Source organism: Rhinatrema bivittatum, chromosome 3 (genome assembly GCF_901001135.1).
Source record: "Rhinatrema bivittatum chromosome 3, aRhiBiv1.1, whole genome shotgun sequence".
In the NCBI taxonomy this organism is placed as follows: domain Eukaryota; kingdom Metazoa; phylum Chordata; class Amphibia; order Gymnophiona; family Rhinatrematidae; genus Rhinatrema; species Rhinatrema bivittatum.
Window position 1 is genome coordinate 86,823,897 of NC_042617.1, and position 22,937 is coordinate 86,846,833.

Genomic DNA, 22,937 nt, shown 5'->3' on the forward strand with positions numbered 1-22,937 from the left:
TTATGACATCTTCCATTTTATTCGCCATTCCCTTCCTAATAACTCCTAACATTGTTTGCTTTTTTGACCACCATAGCACATTAAGCCGCCAATTTCAATATATCTATGATGCCCAGATCTTTTTCCTGGGTGGTAACTCCTAATATGCAGCCTAACATTGTGTAACTACAATATGGGTTATTTTTCCCTACATGCATCAACTTGCATGTGTCCACATTATATTTCATCTATCATATGGACGCCCAATTTTCCAGTTTCACAAGGTCCTCCTGCATTTTATCATCTGTAAATTTGATCACGTCATTCATTGTATCCCATTCCAGAATATTTATAAATACATTAAAAAAAAACACTTGTCCAAGTACAAAACCCTGAGGCACTCCACTGTTTACCTTTTTCCACTGTGAAACAGACCATTTAATCCTACTCTCTATTTCCTGTCTTTTACCCAGTTTGCAATCCATGAAAGGACTTCACCTCCTATCCCATGACTTTTTAGTTTTCTTAGAAGCCTCTCATGAAGGACTTTATCAGACGGCTTCTGAAAATCCAAATACACGACATCTACTGGTTCACTTTTATCCATGTGTTTACTTCTTCAAAAAATGTAGCAGATTTAAGAGACAAGACTTTCCTTGGGTAAATCCATGCTGGCTGTGTCCCAGTAAATCATGTCTATCTATATGTTCTATGATTTTATTCTTTATAATAATTTCCACATTTTTCCCCAGCACTGAAGTCAGGCTCACCGGTCTGTAGTTTCTCGGATCATCCCTGGAGCCCTTTTTAAATATCGGGGTTACATTGGTCATCCTCTAGTCTTCAGGTATAATGGATGATTTTAATGATACATTTACAAATTTTTTAATAGATTTGAAATTTCATTTTTTAGTTTTCAGAACCCTGGGGTGTATACCATTCGGTCCAAGTGACTTTCTGCTCTTCAGTTTGTCAATCTGGCCAACTGCATCTTCCAGGTTCACTGTGATTTGGTTCAGTTCATCCAAATTATCACTCTTAATCAGTCTCCGGAACTGTTATCTCCCCAATATCCTAATTAGTAAACACGGAAGCAAAGAATTCATGTGATCTTTCCACGAAGGCTTTATCTTCTCCATGAGCCCATTAACCCCTCTATCATCTAATAGTCTAACCGACTCCCTCACAGATTTTCTGCTTCAGTTATATTTTTTAAAGTTTTTATTATGAGTTTTTGTCCATACAGTAAACCTCATTTAAAATTCTCTCATAGCCTGTCTTATCAATGTTTTACATTTAACTTGACAATGCTTATGCTTTTTACTATTTTGTTCAGCTGAATCCTTCTTCCAGTTTTTGAAGGAAGATCTTTTGGCTAAAATAGTCTCTATCATCTTGCCTTTTAACCATGCCGGTAATCATTTGGCCTTCTTGTTTAACATCCATTTGGTGAGAAATCTTCTCAATATCTAAATTCCGTAATTTTTTCCTCATGGCATCTGTTTAAATAACTGATCAGTCAGCACCCTCTTATGTTGGACTTTCACTTTAAGCCAAAAAATAAAGAACCAAAGCACTTGTTTTGTCAATCAAATCGTATACAACCAAAAAAAACAAGTATCCTGTAATGTGAACCGTATTTTCAATGTGCTGTCATCAAACAAAATTTCAAAAAATGTATTGTATTTTACTTTGAATTTGTAACCGCATCAGCAAGCCAGACAATGGCAGTGAATACACTTGCCGTCCGGACTACTCGTCATTTGCGGCAAGGTGGTAAATCAACTGTTTTTGTATCAGCTAGGTGTACTGTCCCGAGTTGCTGAATACACTTCAAAGACATTCGTGTCCATCGGAAAGCATCTGCCGTGACAATGTTTACATAAATTACTCCTGAGGAAGCGATTTTCATCGCGAAACACCGGCCGTTGTCGGGTGTCATTGTTTGACATTTCGGGGCATATGATGCATATCATTTCTAAACGGGACTTGAAAGGACTTTCACTTTAGCCAGTTTCTGCATAAGAACCAACCTAATGTATTATCTCTGTTTTTAACATAAGATCCTCCTTCAGACATTCCCACACAGTAACTGGAGACACCTTACTATTATTCTCATAGATACTGCTGTAAATCTTACCGCAGTTCTTCACTAAACCCTTGATCCCCCAGTAGACTTTCATTAAGTTTCCAAAAATGCCTCCCGTTATACCCCTTTCAAATTGACAAAGTTACTTAAATGGTAGTGATTAGACCAAGTGATTGGTTCAATTTCAGCCACCCATACTTGAGGCATTTTTATTTATTTATTTATTTAAAAGTTTTTATATACCTCACAATAAGGCATATGTATGCCCGTCTAGGCGGTTTACAAAAATACAAACACAATTTATGACAAAAAGAAAAGAATTAAGATACAATTAAAATACATACATTAGAATTTTAATGCCTTAGCTATCAAAAAATAATCTATCCTGGAATAGACCTTGTGCACTCTAGAATAAAACATAGTTGCGCTCAGTGGGATGGCAGTCTTAATACATCCATTAAACCCCAATCTGTCATCAGGGATTGTGAACGAACACTGTGTTGTCGTGGGTGTATTCCTACCACCTGTATTATCCAGAAAAGAGTTATCTCTTTTTAACTTAAAATCTTCTCCAACAATTATGTGCCCCTCAGCCCAACTTTCCAGAGCTTATTGAGTAAGTAAAAAAAACCAAAAAAAACCTCTCCTTGAGCTGAGTTGGGCTCAAGGTATATAAGCATTTATTCAACATTAACTTAATTTTGATTTTCTGCCCTCAATATGTCTGACTGTTTGCTATCAATAATCCCACTCCAGTGTACTTATGCTGAGCAGTTGCCACCACAAAGAATTGCTGAGGTAAATGCTTAGACATCAATAACCGTTCATTTTTTTTTCAAATGAGTTTCTTGACAAAAGAAAATAGCAATCCTAAAGAGAGCTTTCTTAAACAACAATTTTCTCTTAAGTGGAGTATTTAATCTTTTTGCATTCAAGGATGCTATTTTAAGTTTAGACATATCCAACCTTTATACATAGCACTATCGAAGCCAAAATAGCTCCCACCAAATTTCCTACTCCCACACTACTCACTAAAATTACAAAAAAAAATCCGCAGTAATCTCAGTTGCAATCACTAAGAACTAGTAACTTACCTTTTAAGTCATAGCACAATTTCAAGCAATACTGACCAAAAGCACTCTCCCCGCCCTCCCCTCTTTTTTCAACCCATGGCTGTAACTTAAGGAATGATGTCATCACCTCCAAGTGACCCTAACCACCACCCCCAACACCATCTGTAATATCATATATGGAAAAAAACAATTAGTTCTTCATCTCTCATCATTTCTCAACAAATGCTGAGAAATATACTATTCAAACATACACCAAAGTTCATTAAAGAAATATTTCTTTTAAACCATGCCATGTCCTTGGCCACTGCACCTCTAGAAGATGATGAACACACCTGAGTGCCACCTTAATCTTTTTCTGCCATACTGGACCCTTTGCCACTTAGCTGGACCTTCTTTCTCTGGAGTTGGTGAGGCAGAACCACACTTAGGAAGTGACTGAAGCAGTTTTTCAGCATTTTGCAAAATTCTCCACTGTTACTCAAGATGTCTTCCCATTAATTGTAAATCTCACGCCAAATAGAAATAACCACCTAAATTTGTTTTGCTTTCTGCGTAAAACATGTAAGAGCTCCTTAAACTCTCTTCTTTTTATTGTTCTTGTGATAAATCTTGAAAGATCTCCAACTTTATTATGAATTTATGGAAACAAATGACTGTCACTCGGTAAGTTGCCTCCTGGTTTTGTCAACACTCTCTGTGCCCTATTTTATTTTAGCAGAGCATCCAATTTTTCATTTTGAGCCAAGATCTGCTTGCATATATTCAAAGCCACTTGTATGCAATATTGAAATGCATTATCTTCTGGGACATCACCTATTTTATATGTTCCCTTTCCTTGATCTATTTTCTAGATCTTCGTTGTGATCTCTCAGGTCAATATCATCTGCTTTCAGTTCTGTGAGCTCTGATTTCTGCTGTTGAAATACTGCATCACTCGCGTCAAGACACCCCTCCTTCTCTTCCACTCATGCACCTAAATCGGCAAGATCTTTTTTTAGGTTAAGTGCCTGTGGCCAGAATTTCTGTTTTTATTGTGCCCATATCATTTCTCAACTCAAAAAATCAACTTTGGAAGTCTGTCCATGTTAATATTTCATGGCAGCAGAGTTGTGCATCAGCCGTTTTTACTGCAGTGCTGTTCTAGCCTATCTCCTTGGTTCCATCTTCAGCTGCCATCTCCCCCATCAGGCCCTCCTCTTCGAGCCCCCGCCACTGTGGCAAGGAAAAATGTTTCAAGTCAATTGGTGGTTGTCTTCTTGCTGACATCTGAATCTCAACCACGTATGTCACAAAGTCTCACTTTACCAGCTGACACACATACTTGGGTGGATGGAGATTATTGATGGAGTTATCAGGAGCCCACTCTTCAGGTGGCCATCTAGGGGCATGACGTCACTTACGCCCATCGAATTTCTTCAACATTTTGAGGCTGATTCACTAGAGCTTGCTAACCTGGGTTACTGTTAATGTGGTTTGCCACATTTAGAAACATAGAAACATGATGGCAGAAAAAGACTGTATGGCCCATCCAGTCTGCCCGTCCGTCCAATTAATTTAGCATTATAATTCTTATAATTTCCTTAGAGATCCCCTTGTATTTATTCTATGCTTTTTTCAAATTCAGATACTGTTTTTGTATCCACTATTTCCACTGGGAAGCTGTTCCACACATCCACCACTGTAAAGAATTATTTCTTAAAATTACTCTGGAATCCACCCCCTTTCAACCTCATCTCATGATCCCTCATTCTAGAGCCTCCTTTCCATTGAAAAAGGCCCACCTCTTGTACATGGAAACCTTTGAGATAGGGGAGATATGACAGCTGAATGTCTCTCTCGCCTTTCCCCTAGGCTATACATGTTTAGATCTTTAAGTCTATCTGCAAATGTTTTAGAACGAAGACCACTGACCATTTTAGTAGCTACTCTCTGGACTGACTCCATCCTTTTTATATCCTTTTCCAAATGAGATCTCACCAAGGACCTATACAGGGACAAAATCACCTTTTTCTGCTGACCATTCCTCTTTCTATGCAGCCAAGTGGCTTTCTGGCTTTTGTCGTTGCTTTATCTACCTGTTTGGCCACTTTATAATCATCAGATACAATTACCTCCAGATCCCGCTCTTCCTTTGTGCTTAGAAGAATTTTAGCTCCAATACTCTACCTTTCCATTGGGATTTTGCATCCTAAATGTTTTAGCATTAAATTTTAGCTGCCAGATGTTAGACCATTCTTCGAGCTTCGCTAGATCCCTCCTCCATGTTTTCCACTCCTTCCTGGCTGTCCACCCTGTTACAGATTTTGGTATCATCAGCAAGAAGACAAACATTTCTCGACAACCCCTTCAGAAATAATGGGGCATATGTAGTAATTTAACATACATGGTAACCCACATTAATGGTAGCACTTTAGTGGATCAGCACCTTTAAGTTTCAGAACTTTTAACTAGCTTGGCTGTACTCTCTGATTTACAAGAGACACGCTATTAAATATTTAAGAGTTCCCTGCAATTAAATTTCCAATATTAGTTCCAGCTTTAAAGTGCCTTCCTGGTAGAATTTTACCTAGCTTTCTCACTGTCTCATGTTAACAGCAGGACTTTCTTTGCCATATATAAATATTTTTTTTATGGGTTAGTTCATCTTCATTTTGCTCTATATATCTTGCAGTTTTCATACAGTGGTTGAAATGTCCCATCAGGATGCTATAATTATATCTGCTGTCTGTTGTCAATCACTTATCCGGTCATCACACTTTATCATTTTATCGTTTGATGTATAGAAATACGACATTTTTTATATTGGAGGGGAGTAGCATAGAGGCACCAGGCACAGTGGAGAATGCAATGGCTCTCTTGGCCATTGAATAACATTATCCGTGTTTATCAGTTTAACATTTTGTCTTCCATTTTTCTTCAGTTTTACACTGCCGTTAATTAAAAACATGTTGGAACTAGCAAAATATATTTTTTTTATCTTTTAGCCTGGAAGAGTTGTGACTCTGGTAGAAGATCCTGAGGTAATTATTAATTTGTGTGTACAGTTATGCATAGTCACATACTCTAGACTAGTAATGATGATACACTTTTTTTCTTTAGTTATTTGTTGACAGGATTGTCATATGAAATATTTTTAGATGGATTTCACAAAATTAGTCATATTGCAGGTACTTTTAATAATTAAACTGCGTGCTATGTCCTGATAAAGGGAATAACAGATCAGTTTAAAACGGATGCTCAAACTCTCAAAATGGAACTAACTGCCGTATTGCTGTTGACATTTTTTATATGTTTTATTTTCATGCATTTAAACAAACCATGAATACCATCTGCTGGCTAAGGTCCTACCTTTAGAAAAACAGGTTGAATGTTAGTAGTCATTTTCATTATTAATTTAAAACTGCACAAATAGAAATAATAAGGAAAAGCATGAAAGACCTTAAAAAAGCTGCAGTACAAGACTAGATGGCAGAGGTTACAACAGACCTGTGAGGTCATTCACTGCCACTTAACTTTATAGTCCTTAGTAATACAGTACCAGCTTTTTTTTTTTTTTCTTTTAAACATCAAATTCTAAAATATACCTTTCTGCCCCACATCTACCATTCAGTTAAAGAAAATACCGGCAACTGAGCTAGTAAGTGATCCCTTTCTAATCTAGCTGGATGGGTCATTTTCTTCTCTTTATTGCTCCATTTCATCAATGGCCAAAGACAGTTTCCTTATTATCCTGCTATACCAGACCGGTTATATGGGTTATCACCGCCTAACAGCAGATGGAAATGGGTGACATCGTCACTTAGTATAGGATGGTGCAGTATGGGTAAAGCCCAGTGTTCTCTGTCTCCAGCAGTTGATGGCAGTTCTGGATTGGATTGCAGCAAATTTCCCAGCTCCTCAGGTCTCTGCCTACAGCCGCCCGTGGTAGAGCGTGTTTCTACTCCCAGGGCAACTATTCAGGATGTTCCCCCTGCCTGAGCAGGTTATGTCTCCTAGGAGGGCAACAACTTGTTCACCTATTTCCCTAATGGAGCAAGCTTGGGCCAGGCTTCTGAGATTTTTCTCCTGGTTGAACAAACCCTGTTACCCAGCTCCCAGGATACCTGTGGATACTAGTTGAGCCAGAGGAGTAGGTGGCTAGCCCAAGAAGGGGTTCTCTGGGAATGTGTTTCCTTGGGGGTTTCCTTCCGCCAAAGCTTTCTCGCTCACTCTCTTCCCCTGTACCTTTTTGGGCTGCCTTGTTGCATTAAAATTTAGCAAAAAAAAATATGTAGCTAGAGGCAGGGAGAATAAACGTGTTTCTCAGCCATGTTTGAATATTCTGGCTGCAGTAGGAGGTAAGTCAAATGGCGTCTTTTCAGGGGAGCGGCTGTATGACCAGATCGAGGAGGCTGTCCCATTGGGCGGAGGGGGAGGGGATCTCAGTCCAGGATCTAGTAGCGGACCATCATACATATTTCAGCGACCTCTTTGATCTTTCAGGGGAATTGTTCTGGGACATATTCTTCTTCGTCCTGCCAGAGCAGTAACTTGTGAGATTCTCCCTCCCACCAGCAGATGGGGGGCAGAGTGCGAAAGCTTCCTTCATCATAAGAAAACACATTACAATGATGAAAACATGACGATAAAATTTTTCTCAATATACAGAACTTACCCCCTCCCCCCCAACTGAGAACATTATAGTCATGTAACTAAAGATTGCGTACTTATTATTTTACACAGTTTCAAATAAACAGACATAGGTCATGTACCATCAACAGTTGGCCCTGGTGCATCTTTATTAATCAGTTGCTTGCTCTTTCTGCCATGTTATGCAGGGATTCCAAATCCTATAGAATCTGGGTAGGCTGTGATTTTTTTAATGCAGTCAATTTATACCTTAAACAATTATGCTCTAGGGGGGTACCCACTTCCGCCATTGTAGGGAGGGCGGTCTGTTTCCAGTATAGAGCAAGCTCACATCTTGCCGCTAGGATAATTTGGTGAGCCAGTAACCACTTTATAGTAGGTACATTTGGTGGCATATTCAGCAAAAAATGTTCGGGGGCATAAGGAATGGGTTGAGCAATTGGTCCAGGAACCAACAAGAGAGGAAGCAATTTTAGATCTAATTCTCAGTGGAGGACAGGATTTGGTGAGAGAGGTAATGGTGGTGGGGCCGCTTGGCAATAGTGATCATAATATGATCAAATTTGAATTAATGACTGGAAGGGGGGACAGTAAGCAAATCCTCGGCTCTCGTGCTAAACTTTCAAAAGGGAAACTTTGATAAAATGAGAAAAATTGTTAGAAAAAAACTGAAAGGAGCAGCTACAAAGGTAAAAAATGTGCAAGAGGCGTGGTCATTGTTAAAAAAAAAAAAAAAAAAAAAAAATACCATCCTAGAAGCACAGTCCAGATGTATTCCACACATTAAAAATGGTGGAAAGAAGGCAAAACTATTTCCGGCATGGTTAAAAGGGGAGGTGAAAGAAACTATTTTAGCCAAAAGATCTTCATTCAAAAATTGGAAGAAGGATCCAACAGAAGAAAATAGGATAATGCATAAGCGTTGGCAAGTTAAATGTAAGACATTGATAAGACAGGATTTGAAAAGAAGTTGGCCGTAGAGGCAAAAACTCACAATAAAACCCTTTTTAAATATATCCAAAGCAGAAAGCCTGTGAGGGAGTCAGTTGGACCGTTAAATGATCGAGGAGGGGTTAAAGGGGCACTTAGAGAAGATAAGGTTATCGCGGAAAGATTAAATGATTTCCTTGCTTCGGTGTTTACTAAAGAGTATGTTGGGGAGATACCCGTTCCAGAGAAGGTTTTCATGGGTAATGATTCAGATGGACTGAACCAAATCACGATGAACCTAGAAGATTGATAAACTGAAGAGTAGTAAATCACCTGGACCGGATGGTATACACCCCAAGGTTCTAAAGGAACTCAAAAATGAAATTTCAGACCTAAGAACATAAGAACATGCCATACTGGGTCAGACCAAGGGTCCATCAAGCCCAGCATCCTGTTTCCAACAGTGGCCAATCCAGGCCATAAGAACCTGGCAAGTACCCAAAAACTAAGTCTATTCCATGTTACAGTTGCTAGTAATAGCAGTGGCTATTTTCTAAGTCAACTTAATAGCAGGTAATGGACTTCACCTCCAAGAACTTATCCAATCCTTTTTAAACACAGCTATATTAACTGCACTAACCACATCCTCTGGCAACAAATTCCAGAGTTTAATTGTGCGTTGAGTAAAAAAGAACTTTATCTGATTAGTTTTAAATGTGCCACATGCTAACTTCATGGAGTGCCCCCTAGTCTTTCTATTATACCTATTAGTAAAAATTTGTTACCTATCATTAAAATCATCCATTGTACCTGAAGACTGGAGGATAGCTAATGTAACCCCAATATTTAAAAAGAGCTCCAGGGGAGATCCGGGAAACTACAGGCTGGTTAGCCTGACTTCAGTGCCAGGAAAAATACTGGAAAGTGTTCTAAGCATCAAAATCACAGAACATATAGAAAGACATGGTTTAATGGAACAAAGTCAGCATGGCTTTACCCAAGGCAAGATTTGCCTCACAAATCTGCTTCACTTTTTTGAAGGAGTTAATAAACATGTGGATAAAGGTGAACTGGTAGATGTAGTGTACTTGGATTTTCAGAAGGCGTTTCATAAAGTTCCTCATGAGAGACTTCTAGGAAAAGTAAAAATTATGGGACAGGAAACAGAGTAAGATTAAATAGACAATTTTCCCAGCGGAAGGGAGTGGACAGTGGAGTGCCTCAGGGATCTGTATTGGGACCCTTACTTTTCAACATATTTATAAATGATCTGGAAAGAAATACGACGAGTGAGGTAATCAAATTTGCAGATGATACAAAATTGTTCAGAGTAGTTAAATCACAAGCAGATTATGATAAATTGCAGGAAGATCTTGTGAGACTGGAAAATTGGGCATCCAAATGGCAGATGAAATTTAATGTGGATAAGTGCAAGGTGATGCATATAGGGAAAATAACCCATGCTATAGTTACACAATGTTAGGTTCCATATTAGGTGCTACCACCCAAGAAAGATCTAGGCGTCATAGTGGATAACACATTGAAATCATCGGTTCAGTGTGCTGCGGCAGTCAAAAAAGCAAACAGAATGTTGAATTATTAGGAAGGGAATGGTGAATAAAACGGAAAATGTCATAATGCCTCTGTATCACTCCATGGTGAGACCCCACCTTGAATACTGTGTACAATTCTGGTCGCCGCATCTCAAAAAAGATATAATTGCAATGGAGAAGGTACAGAGAAGGGCAACCAAAATGATAAGGGGAATGGAACAGCTCCCCTATGAGGAAAGACTAAAGAGGTTAGGACGTTTCAGCCTGGATAAGAGACGGCTGAGGGGGGATATGATAGAGGTGTTTAAAATCATGAGAGGTCTAGAACGGGTAGATGTGAATCGGTTCTTTAGTCTTTCACATAATAGAAAGACTAGGGGGCACTCCATGATATGGAAGTTAAAAAGTTACAAAACAAATTCAGAGATTACATTCAAAATGTAATGTGCAAACCTTTTGGTCCAAAATTGTGTAGAAACAGAAACATAAGAAATAAAATACACTGTGGCAAATGTGAGCACAAGGAGGTAGACCCAGAAAAACAAAGGAGCCAAGAAACGGGCACGTTGTTGTTCTCAAGAATCTCTAGCAGGTGCTCCTGCATTATCCAAAAATACTTCTTAGCCGACATGTACTATTGTCCTTAAATTGTGTGATGCTGTGTAGTTCTACAGATTTAAAACTATATACATTTTAATTTTAAATTAAGAAAATATAAAATGAATTGATACATGTCTGAAGACAAGCAGTTGACCAAGTCACACATGGGCAATATGACCATGCTTGGTTTGTAGCCAAACGGACTGATTCTTCCAGGGGTTCTAGAGGCCTTTTGCTGCCCATGCAGCTCTCCTCAATTTGCTTTTGTACACCAAGACTATTGTAGTCATGCTTTTTTTTAACAGCCTTGCAGAGTTTCCAAAGTTGACCTTTTTTTTTTTTTTTTTTTTTCCAGGCTTTTATTACTCTAGATTACTTTAATTGTATTTACTTTTGAAGGGTTTTTTTTATTTATCAATATGCTGAACTAGCTTAACCAGCAAAATTTTATCACCTCTTTTTTGATCAACTTTGTGTGGAGGAAAAGTTTTGTTTGATTTTTGCCTTCTTGATTTTCCTCACCATATCTGAAAAGCAGGCTAGTGGCTTCAAATGTTGTCCCAAGTACAAAATTTCCAGCACTGTCCATTGTGAAGTTTGCTGTGAATACTTGGGCAAAGGCTACAATGACTTGGGCTGTGGCGTCTGCACAAGGATATCAACCCAGAGTTGTTTGGTCCCAGAAGGTTAAGCTTCTTGCCTTGCTTAATCTGGACTTTTGTTCAGCAGTATTTATTTATTTATTTCGAATTTTTGTATACCGACATTCTTGATACAAATATCAAATCAGATCAGTTTCCATTATAACAGAACAGGCGCGGCTAAGGCGTTACATTATAACAAGGTGTCCGAACAATAGAACGTAACTGTTAAGAAGTTGTAACTGAATGAATCGAACAACGTTAATAAACATAAACAGGATAGCTAGACATAACCGAAGAATTAAAAGGAACAAATCTGAATCTGAATGTTACATGTAACAACGAACAATGATAATGGGCGTGTCGTGACTTGATGCATCTACCCGGGGTTCTTTGATGACATAAGAATTGTCCAAATCAGTCGAAATTGGTCCCTAAGGGAAGTGCGAGTGATCGTGCCTTGTTGTTAGCTGTTATGCCCTTTGACCGGTGTCAGAGTGTTCTTGAGATTCCGGGAAGGCTTGTCGGAAAAGCCATGTTTTTAGGTGTTTCTTGAAAGTTTGATGACATGTTTCTTGTCGAAGTTCCGGAGGCATTGAGTTCCAGAGGGTGGGCCCGGCTGTGGAGATTGCTCGTTTTCTTAGTGAGGTTTTGACCGGAGGGGCATATAGAGATCCTTTGTAAGCATATCTGATTGGTCTTTGTGATGAGTGGGGCGGAGTTGTGTGCTGAGATTGAGGTGGGCGCTGCCGATAATGTCCTTGTGGATCATCATTAACGTTTTGAAGGTGATCCTGGATTTTATAGGGAGCCAGTGCAGCCGGTGTAGAATTGGTGTGATGTGGGCTCTTTTATTTGAATTAGTGAGAATCCTTGCAGCTGCATTCTGGACCATCTGTGGGGTTTGGTGGTTATGGCAGGAAGGCCTAGGAGAAGAGAGTTGCAGTAGTCTAATTTTGTCAGAATGAGAGCCTGAACTACTAAACGGAAGTCGCTGAAATGCAGGAGGGGTTTCAGATTTTTGAGAACTTGGAGTTTGTAAAAACATTCTTTAGTAGTATTGAGGACGAAGGATTTTAAGTTGAATTGATTATCAAGTCGTACTCCTAAGTCTCTGACGGAGGGGGAGTGGTTGGATGATTTTGCGAATTGTGATGCACTTTGGGAGTTGATGAGCGTGTGGTTTTCATCAGGCGAGATGATGAGGATTTCTGTTTTATTTGAGTTAAGTATCAGGTTTAGGCTGGATAGCAGGATGTTGATAGACTGTAAGCAATTGTTCCAGTGTGTCCAGGTTTTTTGCAGTGAATCCGTAATCGGCAGAAGTATCTGAATGTCGTCCGCAAAAATGTAGAACTTTAATTTGAGACTGGAGAGTAGGTGGCAGAGTATCAAAGCTGGCACTGAAAGCTGAAGTGTGGACTAGGAAGATGTTCCAACCACTGGTGACTAGACCACACTGAAGAGGCCCACAACTTCTTTGGCTCCTTAGTCAGAGGACAGGCCCAGGAGTCAATAGAAATCTCTCTGCCAGTTCAAGTCAAGAAAAATGGCTCTCTGCAATCTAGCAAGGAGCCAGAGAGAGTTGGCATCAAAGCAGAAACTTCAAAACATGATTCTAAGAGCAAGCAGGTATAGGCGTTTCCAAACCTGACAAAGCAGTTGCATTTGATGAGTTTTGCCTAGGCAGATCTAATCTTTGGGGAGCATGTCAAGGCCCATAATTTCAGGGCTACCATGGTGTCTGTCACATACCTAAGCTCTTCCTCAGTTTAGGAGATTTGGAACATTTTGGAGTTGTCCACATAGTCACATCTTTAGAAAGGCAGGTAATAATAAATTGTTTAAATAGATTATTGTGTGGACCCTGACTCCTCCCCCTCCAGTAGGATAGTAGGTTTGAACTGTCCAACCTCCATGGCTTCTTTGAGGGATAGAGCACAACTCCATCCCTCCTATGGCCCATTTTATAATTACAGATTGTCCTTATTCTTTTTGAGTTTTGGAGGTTTCATTTTAAGACAAAACAGATTTCCCATCCACTGGCCATTTTTGTCTTTCTATTTGTTGATGACATCCCTTAGTTAGGGAGTCCAGTGTGTATGATTTGGTGATCTGAGTGTCTTCAGATAAAGCAAAGTTGCTTACTTGTTATAGATCTTCTCTGAAGACAGTAGTTCAGTCATACAGTCCACTCCCCCATTTCCTCTTTAAAACGGTTTGCCCCCCAGGCAAAGTTATTATCTAGAACTGAAAGAGGCTGTAAGGTCACAGAAGTGCACAAACTACCTCACATGAGCAGTGAAAGGCCTTTGCAGAAAGTTCTGGAAGAATCCACCCATTCAGCACGGTCTGCATGCAGGCATATGATCCATGTATGATTGGTAGTCTATTTTCAGAGACATCTGTTACAGGTAAGCAACTTTGCCTTGCTTTATCATCTGTACCATCTTTGTAAGCTGTGGCTCATCATGCACCATGAATGCTGGTCGGCCTTCTGTTCGCTCATGTTTTGAAAGAAGGCTGGTTAAAATTTACCAAAAAAAAAAAAAAAAGCTGCTTATGATTTTAATAAAAATCAGGTAAGTTCAAAATGTGAAGTGCCGCTTTGAATCAGCAGAATTAGTTATTTAGATTTGCTGTGAGCAGAGGGCCTGGAAAACCAAAACTTACCCCAGCCATTTAAAATCATGAAGCTCTTGTTAAAGTAAGTAAGCAGGCTCCAAAAAATGGCAGACAACCATCTGCAGGATATTCTGCGCCCTGTTAGCACCTTGTGCCAGTAGCAGAGTCACCAATTAGAAGCAGCTGAAGCAGGTCTTACTGGTGCCTGTTTTGTTTGGAGCCCAGTTATGTTTATTAACTGGCGCTCTTTTGGGGCCCAACTTACGGCTGCAGCACTATGAGCTTTCATTTTACAGCTTCCCATGTTCTGTCCCTCCTCCCCCCTTAACAGAGCAATTACAGTAACAGACCAATGTGGGAGTTAGACTGTGGCTCTCTTCAAATCCTGGTACACCTGCACCCTGATTATGCCCATAATTGTGGCTGAGATTCCCTCCCCTGGGGCAATTAATGTTTACTTTGCGGTTCCCTGTCTCCGATCAGGAGTCCTTGTGAAATCAAAACCAGATCTTAAGAGCTCCATTTTTACTCTAGTTCCTGCAAGGAAACTGGCTTATGAGATCACTCAAATTTGTGCCAGCAATTAAAGCAGCCAGTGACTTCTCCCACTTCAAACATTTCATGTGACTTGATGCCCCAAAACAATTGGAACCCCTGTTTCTTTTCACCGTGTAAGGAAACGAGCCATTTCAATTCACCACAGTTAATCTTACTGGATGATTCATCAACCCACTTTAGGGTTCTAATGCACATTATATCAAGCAATATACACGATATTTTGTATCTCCCCATCTAGATACCCTCCCCATTTTAGTGACCTTTGCATGCGATTTGCATGCATGAATAATGAAAATGCATGCAAAGAAAATCATTACTGGTCAGTTTTATGTAAATATTTTATCACGGCTGACCAAAAAGGTGGTCAGTTGCGATAATATATCTACACCTATTTGAAAAGCGTTAGATGTATGGCAGGAGGCCCAGGCCCCTAACGCAGATCCCAAGGCTCCCGCTGCACATTTAAAGTGGCAGAAAATTTAAAAAAATTAAAAAAAAAAAAAATCATGGCCAAATGGAGTTTGAGCAGGGGTCAGTGCTGATCCCCCATCTCAACTGAGCCAGACACCCTCAAAATATGAAACATTTGAAAAAAAAAAAGAAAATACATGGCGATCACCCTGGCCCCTAATACCAACCCCCCCCCCTCCTTTCCACCTGAAGGCAATACATACATCCCAGCCACTTGGCCTGGGTCTGATCCCCGGACCTTAACCCAGTCATTTGGCTAGGCCAAAGTCAGATTGGCACCATTTTGGAAAATGGTGCCAACCGGGCCTGGTGCGAGGGTGCACCCGGCTACAACACGGGGTCCTATTTAAATTATGAGGGGGATTCTGGAGGGGGAAGAGGGTGGTTGGGGAGTCCTGCACTTGGTTTTTTTGGGTGGTGGATGTATGTATTGCCTTTGGGGTGGGGGAGGTGGGGGGTTTTGATATCTGTGGCCAAGGCCACATGTATGCTTTGGGGAAGGGCAATGGAGCCATCGCCGCACGGTTCTTTTTTTTAATTTTAAACTTACACATAATGGGGATGTCAGGGCCGCCTCGACTGAGCCGCCCCAGATTAAAATGGGGGGGGGGGGTCATCATTGACCCCATTTCAACCTCCCTGTTTGGCAGTGAGGTTTTATTTTTTTTGGGGGGGGGGGGGGGACCCTCAGCAGCTCTTTAAGGCAGTGGTGGCCCTGTGAAGTTGGGGGCCGCTTGCTGCATTCTTTTGTGTTATGGTTTTGACCACAATACAAATCATGGGCCATAAAGCCACAAAGCTTTTTCGGGGAAGGGGCCCCACTATTGTGGTGACATCCCCTCCCCCACTGCAATGAGAAAACATCACAGCTTAGAGCATCTAGGGGTTAGGGAGATGTCGGTGCACTGTGATGTCACAGAGCATTTTAAAGTAGGCCACCTGATATGTTCACACATTTTTGTTAATCTTACCAATATGTAAAAAAAAATCTGAGTATACCTAAATTCTCACCCCCCCCCCCCCCCCCAGCCTCCTGTTCCTGTCAAAATTAAATTTTAAATGTATATATTGTGAATAGAAAGCACAGCAGCTTTTCAATTTGAAAGTTAAAAATTTTCACATGGCCTTAGCTCTTTATGTGTCAAAGCCCTAACTCTTAAGGGCGAATGTTTAACTTGTTTTGAATACTGTGTACCTTTTTAATGCTTTGTGTTCCCCAACAGGGCTGTGTGTGGGGTGTTGCTTACAGGCTGCCAGAAGGAAAAGAAGAAGAAATAAAAGCATGCCTTGACTTTAGAGAGAAAGGGGGCTACAGGACTACAACTGCTGATTTCTACCCAAAAGATCCCTCCTTACAGCCATTTAGTGCCTTAATATACATTGGAACATGTGATAATCCTAACTACCTGGGTCCAGCACCGCTAGAAGATATTGCTTTACAGATTTCTAATGCAGCTGGTCCCAGTGGAAGAAACACAGAATACCTGTTTGAACTTGCAAATTCCATGAGGAATCTGATACCGGAAGATTCTGATGAGCATCTTTTTTCTTTAGAAAAACTAGTAAAGGCCCTTTTAGAAAAACCTCAGAACTTGAATTGCAGATAAAAATCACATCCTAGCTTTACATATTTTCCAGGCAACTTCTTTTACCTTCAGAAGTGATTTTGCTTCACTACAGGTTTAACATTAAAAGGCATTTTATCTTGCCTTGTGCTATTTATTTTAAGAATTTTAGGACTTAATTTTATATGCAGATATACATGAAAGAATTTATTTCAGTGAAGCAGAGATCATTCATCTAGAAAATTTCTATAAAATATGACATGATGTATGTGTGAGTACCATTTTTTTCTTATGAATAATCAGTTTTGCCAAGCTCCATCAATGCACATGCCTATTTAACACTGATCAACTTGTTTTTGGATTTTGTACTATGTGCTAAGGTTTTTCCCCTATAGACACAACATAGGAAAACCTGTTTCTGCATCAGGTCCATTAGTCAAGAGTCCTGTTTGGTTACAGAATGCAATCTATTTCTTGCTCTCTCCTTTTTTTTTGGTTTTTTTTTTGCACACATGTAACAATCGTACATTTGTTTACCAGACCTAAACAGTACTTTCTGACAATGTTTGAAAATGACGTCTTTTAAAAAAAAAAAAAAAGGGGGGGAGGGGGTCAAATTGGTTTTTGTACCATGATTATTTACTACACCAGAGTTGACTGCCAAAATGAATTTAAGTAGAGATGCAATGTAAGTTTATTCCAAACTTTACCTGTTTCTGCTCCACTGAGTAATATGGAACATATTCTCAAGTTAATGTAATTAAGATTCATGTTTCAGTTAAGTTTTCCTAGTGTGTAGCCAGATGGACTCAGGACCAATGGGTTATATGCTCTCCTAGCAGATGGAGACAGAGTCAGGTTTCAAAGCTGACACCCCTGCAGTGACCTCAGCCCTTCAGTATCTCTCTATCTCTTAGTTTGAGTCCTGTCGCTCTTTGTGAGCTAGGGCAAGTCACTTTACCCTCCATTGCCTCAGGTACAAACTTACAGTAAGGGGTAATAGCACATCGAAAACGTGAGTCCAAAACCTCCCTCCCTCCCCCCCCCCCCCCCCCAGACTAATAGTGCCCGCAACATGCAAATGCATGTTGCGGGCGCTATTAGTCATTCCGGCACGATACAGTAATTAAAATGTGCAGCCAAGCCGCACATTTTACTTTAAGAAATTAGCGCCTACCCAAAGGTAGGCGTTAATTTCTGCCAGTGCCGGGGAAGTGCACAGAAAAGCATGGCGCTATTAAGTCGGAGGCCCCAAAAGTTTAAAAAAAAAAAAATTTTAAATGGGCTCGCGGGTTGAAAACCGAAAGCTCAATTTTGCCGGCGTCCGGTTTCCAAACCCGTGACTGTCAGCAGGTTTGAGAACAGACGCCGGCAAAATTGAGCGTCGGCTGTCAAACTCGCTGACGGCCGCCACTTCCGTCAAAAAAGAGGCGCTAGGGACGAGCTAGTGTCCCTAGCGCCTTTTTTTTTACCACGGGCCCTAATTTAAATAAATTGTTACTGAATCGCGTGCACAGGAGAGTGGCCTGTGCGTGTGCGGACGCTCGCCCGCTCTCCCGTATGGTTTACTGTATTGGCCCGTTAGATTGTAAGCCCTCTGGGGATAGGGAAATACTTACAGTACCTGAATGTAATCCACTTTGAAGCGCTGAAAAAAGTACAAAAAGTGGAATATAAATCTAAATAAATAAATAAGATATGGACGTGCTCTCCCTATCGGGATCGCTGTACCCTTTGGAAGAAGAAATGTCTACTTTTAAATTGGAGAAAGATTAAACCCCGCTCTCCTGCGGTGATACCTAAAGGTCCCTACCCTAGTTGAGAATTCCTGAGGTGATTTCTGAGATCCCTCAGCGGTGTGCCTTGGTCCAGTAGCCGATTCCCAGCATGGACTTTGCTGCTGAAGCAACTGAAAGGCAGCAGGTGCAGGAAGCCGAGCGCAATGGTGATGTCCAAAGCCCTCACCGCCCCCCACCTCCCCGCAGCCGGAGACAGTCTCTGTACTCAGCTGGTAAGCACTAAGCTCAGGTAAGTAAATTAAAAAAAAAAAAAAAAAGACTGATCCAGAAACTATTGGAGGGATTTCCGGTAGGTTTCCTTCAGTCTCCGTGCTCGGCGTGCTGTACCAACGTTGTTCCCGCTCCCATGGAGGGTAAGAGGAATCGGGCCCCCGAACGGGTTGAGCAGCCCTTGGTGGGCCTCATCAGCGCCATCTTGTGCCGGTGGCTGTGTGTTATATGGCCCTATGTAGGACGTCGGTACGTGCAGTGTGACGGCTTTGCATGCAACATCAGCACGTTTTTACGTGCACAGTTCTGAAAACGCTTGCGCTGAGCATGTGATGGCATGATTATGCACACAACTCAAAGCACTGTGTGCGTTACGTCAACGTGTACTTAAGTGCACAACGTCTTAAGCGAAAACAGGAAAAGCTGAGTGCACAGATGAAGAGTGTGCCTTGCTGTGCCCCATCTAAGTGCTCTAAATTTGTGCACATATTTTTTAAGTGTGAGCTGATTGGAACGCACAGTTACTGCCATCAATGGCACCGGCAACAAGATACCTAAGCGCTTTGCTCTCTGCGCTGCTTGTCGTATTAAGGCTTCTCAGCCTGATCTGAATTTCAACATGTGTCAGCACTGTGAGGAAGCCCAAGGAGAGTTGCCTTCCTCAGACTTTGCTAAGCCCAGCTCCTCCCATTCAGAGGGTAATTCAGTGGCACCTACCCCAGTACTTCTTGGGCTAGGCATGTGCCCTGCCACCTTCTCTTGGATGAAATTAGTTTTCCAGGGCCTTCAAGCCTTCATACAGGTGTGCAGTCTTCTACCTCACTGGCCCCTATCTGGATGGAACTTCAACCAGTAAGCCCTCCCTCTCCCACCCCTATCAACAGACCTCAAGTGCTTCAGTTGCCGAACTCAATTCGCCCAGCAAGGTGGAGCTATCTGCAGGTCCTCAGTTTGATGGCGTCAACCCTGGAGGTAGTACTGTGAGCGAGGACACACATTCGACCACTTCAATGCTCCCTGCCGTCTCGTTGGAACCCCATCTCAAGACTTTCGATTTGCCTCTACTTACCGGTGGAAGTATGTTCTCAACTCCAGTGGTGACTGCAGGAAGCTCATCTAGGCAAGGGTGTAATCCTGTTCCTGCCAAATTGGCTGGTCCTCACGACAGATGCGAGCCTCTGAAGCTGGAGAGCTCACTGTCTGGAACTGACGGCCCAAGGGCGTTGGACCAAGGAAGAGGCGCTCTGGAGCATAAACCGTCTGGAAGCCCACGCAGTCAGCTTGGCGTGTCTACAGTTTAGCCTCATACTCCAGGCCCAGGCAGTCCATGTGATGTCAAGCAAGGCAGCAACGCTGCCCTACATTAGCCCCCAGGGTGGAACCAAGGCCAGCAAGTGTCAAAGGAGATAGATCTCCTTATGGAATGGGCAGACTTACACCTACAATGATCTCGGCCTTTCACATCACAGGGAAAGACAACATCAGAGCAGACTTTCTAAGTAAGGAGAGTCTAGATCCAAGCGACAGGGCATTATTGGCCAAAGCATTTCAGTTAATGGTAGATCGCTGAGGCCTCCCGTCTATCGACCTGTGGGCCACATCTCACAAAGCAAAGTTTAGTCGCTTCTTCAGCTGCAGAAGAGATCACTGGTCCCTGTGGATCGATGCTCTCATTCAGACATGGCCAGAAGAGGACTTTACTATATGCCTTCCCCCGTGGCCCCTGCTGGGCAAGGTCATTCGCAGAATCGAGTTCCATAGACGATTAGTCCTACTAGTAGCTCCAGATTGGCCCAGGCATCCATGGTATGTGGATATGCAGAGACACCGGCTGGACACCCCCTGTGCCTACCACTACACAGGGACCTGCTTCAGCAAGGACCAGTGCTTCTTGAGGTTTCATCTCTATTCTGTCTTATGGTTTGGCCCTTGAGAGGGCTCGCCTGGTGAGGCGTGGATATTCAGCAGCAGTAATGACCACCTTGCTCCATGCGCAGAAGTTCTCTATGTCCTTAGCGTATGTGCAGGCCTAGAGAGTACTTGAGGCCTGATGCGAGGAAAGCGGTGTTGCCCCTTGGATGATCAAAATCCCACTGCTTTGGAATTTATACAGGATGGCTTGAATAAAGGGTTGGCCTTTAACTCCTTGAAGGTCCAGGTAGCGGCTCTCTCCTGGTTCAGGGGCGAGATGAACGGAACCCAGCTGTTGGCTCATCAGGATATGACCCATTTTCTGAAAGGGCCTGTTGGTGGCTTGTTCCCTTATGCAATCTTAAGTTTTGAAGTTTTTGACAGGGCCCTCCTTTCAGCCACTGCTCAGTCTTTCCTTGCACTTATTAACCCTGAAAACGGTGTTCCTGGTGTCTAAATGCTCGGCTCGTCGCATCTCTGAACTACAGGCATTATCGTGTCGGGAACTGTTCCTCTGGATCTCTCCAGGAGCATTACAACATCGTACTGTGCCATCCTTCTTGCCCAGGGTAGTCTCGGAGTTTCACATGAATCAGTCCAATTCATTGCCATCCCTAGATAGGTTCAAGGACATGGAAGAATACGGCCTCCTCTGCCATTTAAATGGCTGTAGGCTTTTGGTGCGGTAGCTGGAAATTTCAGAACTGGTACGCAAGATGGACCACTTGTTTGTTCTTCATAGTGGAAGGAGACAGGGCGAACCAGCTGCACGGGCTACGATATTTCGCTGGATCAAGGAGGTGGTCACGGGATGCTACATAGAAGCAGACAAGCCATTACCCTTCAGGTTAAAACTCATTCCACTAGGGCTCAGGCAGTATCCTGGGTGGAAGCTAGACTGCTGTATCCTATTGACATCGCCCGCGTGGCGCCTTGGTCCTCCTTCCACATCCTCCAGGTTCTATCGCCTGGATGTTTAGGCCCGAGAGAACGTTGCCTTTGCAAGGGCAGTGTTAACCAGACTATGAGCAGCCTCCCGCCCCAATCAGGAGTATCTTTTATACATCCCATTGGTCCTGGCTACTGCTAGGAAATAGAGAAATTACTTACCTGATAATTTTGTTTTCCTTAGTGTAGAAGGATGGACTCGGCATCCTGCCTACTGCTGCCCAAGAATGAGGCCAAGGAATCATCCATGAAACTAATTTTGCTTCCAAGAGGTTATGGGTAAGCTGTCATCTATCATTTTGCTGGGATTCAGTGTTTGTCTGGTTGAATACAATTACGGTTATCCATTATTAATCAAGTTTGTTCAAGAGTATGTCTACAATGGCTTTTGAAGAGAATACTGAAGCGCTGAGGTTACTGCAGGGGTGTATCTAAGGTGCCGTCAGCTTTGAAACCTGACTCCGTCTCCATCTGCTAGCAGGGGAGCATATAACCCATTGGTCCTGAGTCCATCTGTCTACACTAAAAAAAACAAAATTATCAGGTACATAATTTCTCCATTTTTCAGAAAGAAAAACACAGTAGATTAGCAACTCTGTGGGCTACTTATCTACTGCCATCTGCTAAACCAACCACAATGATCACTTAGTGATACAACCCCAACCAAAAAGGTGACTATATCTTTTCAAAATCTTATATAATAGTATGCAGCAGTGCAACATCCACAAAAATTGCTGTGTGAAGTTAGTGTGGGAAGTGTTCTTGCATCTGAATGCAAAGCCAGCATATGTCTAGATCAGTTACTTTTATCTTATACAATTTCCTATAATGGGAACTATCTTTTGGTAGGTGCAAACAGTGCATCTGCACCATTCCCTGCAGGGGGTGAGACATACAATGCTCATCCAATGCGGGCCTAAAGCTGGCACTATCCATAAGCTGGTTGCAGGACAAAGGAGCTGGATGCCATGTGCAGGCCCTACCTGTTCCCTACGTCAGCTTTTTCACAAAATAGGAGCAGCTGCTGGAGCCATTTGTGAGCCTGAATCCTAGGACCGTACAGTGTCTGGGGAAAGCCTGCATTAAATTACCCCATTAGCCTGAAGACAATCTTGCCTACGACTGGGTGGTGTGTATTCAAATCTTCCCACTTCTATTGAGAAGCATAAATTTGTGGCTTCAGTTTACAGCTAGTTGTGTGTACAGATTTTACAGCTACCAGATAGGCTGAATGCCATCTTTTTTCTATTAATGATATTCCCTTATTGGAAAAGGCTGAATTAATTCATTCAGTCTCTTCCAGTGTAAAAGCACCTAGTGCATAAACACACCTCTATGTAGAAAGCATGAATTAAT

The 22,937-nt window shown here is 41.9% G+C and overlaps 1 protein-coding gene across 2 annotated transcripts in view; it reads left to right on the forward strand.

Moving 5' to 3' along the window:
- Positions 1-17,058, forward strand: part of CHAC2 (ChaC cation transport regulator homolog 2) — a 45,384-nt gene extending 28,326 nt beyond the window's left edge. Inside the window, exons 2-3 of one of the 2 annotated variants that reach the window (XM_029593423.1) lie at positions 6,126-6,161; positions 16,372-17,058. In XM_029593423.1, the coding sequence (XP_029449283.1) occupies positions 6,126-6,161; positions 16,372-16,755 (420 nt within the window). In that variant the 3' untranslated portion in view covers positions 16,756-17,058. The remainder of the gene's footprint in view (positions 1-6,125; positions 6,162-16,371) is intronic. The other variant, XM_029593424.1, reaches the window with a different exon arrangement.
- The last annotated feature ends 5,879 nt before the right edge of the window (positions 17,059-22,937 follow it).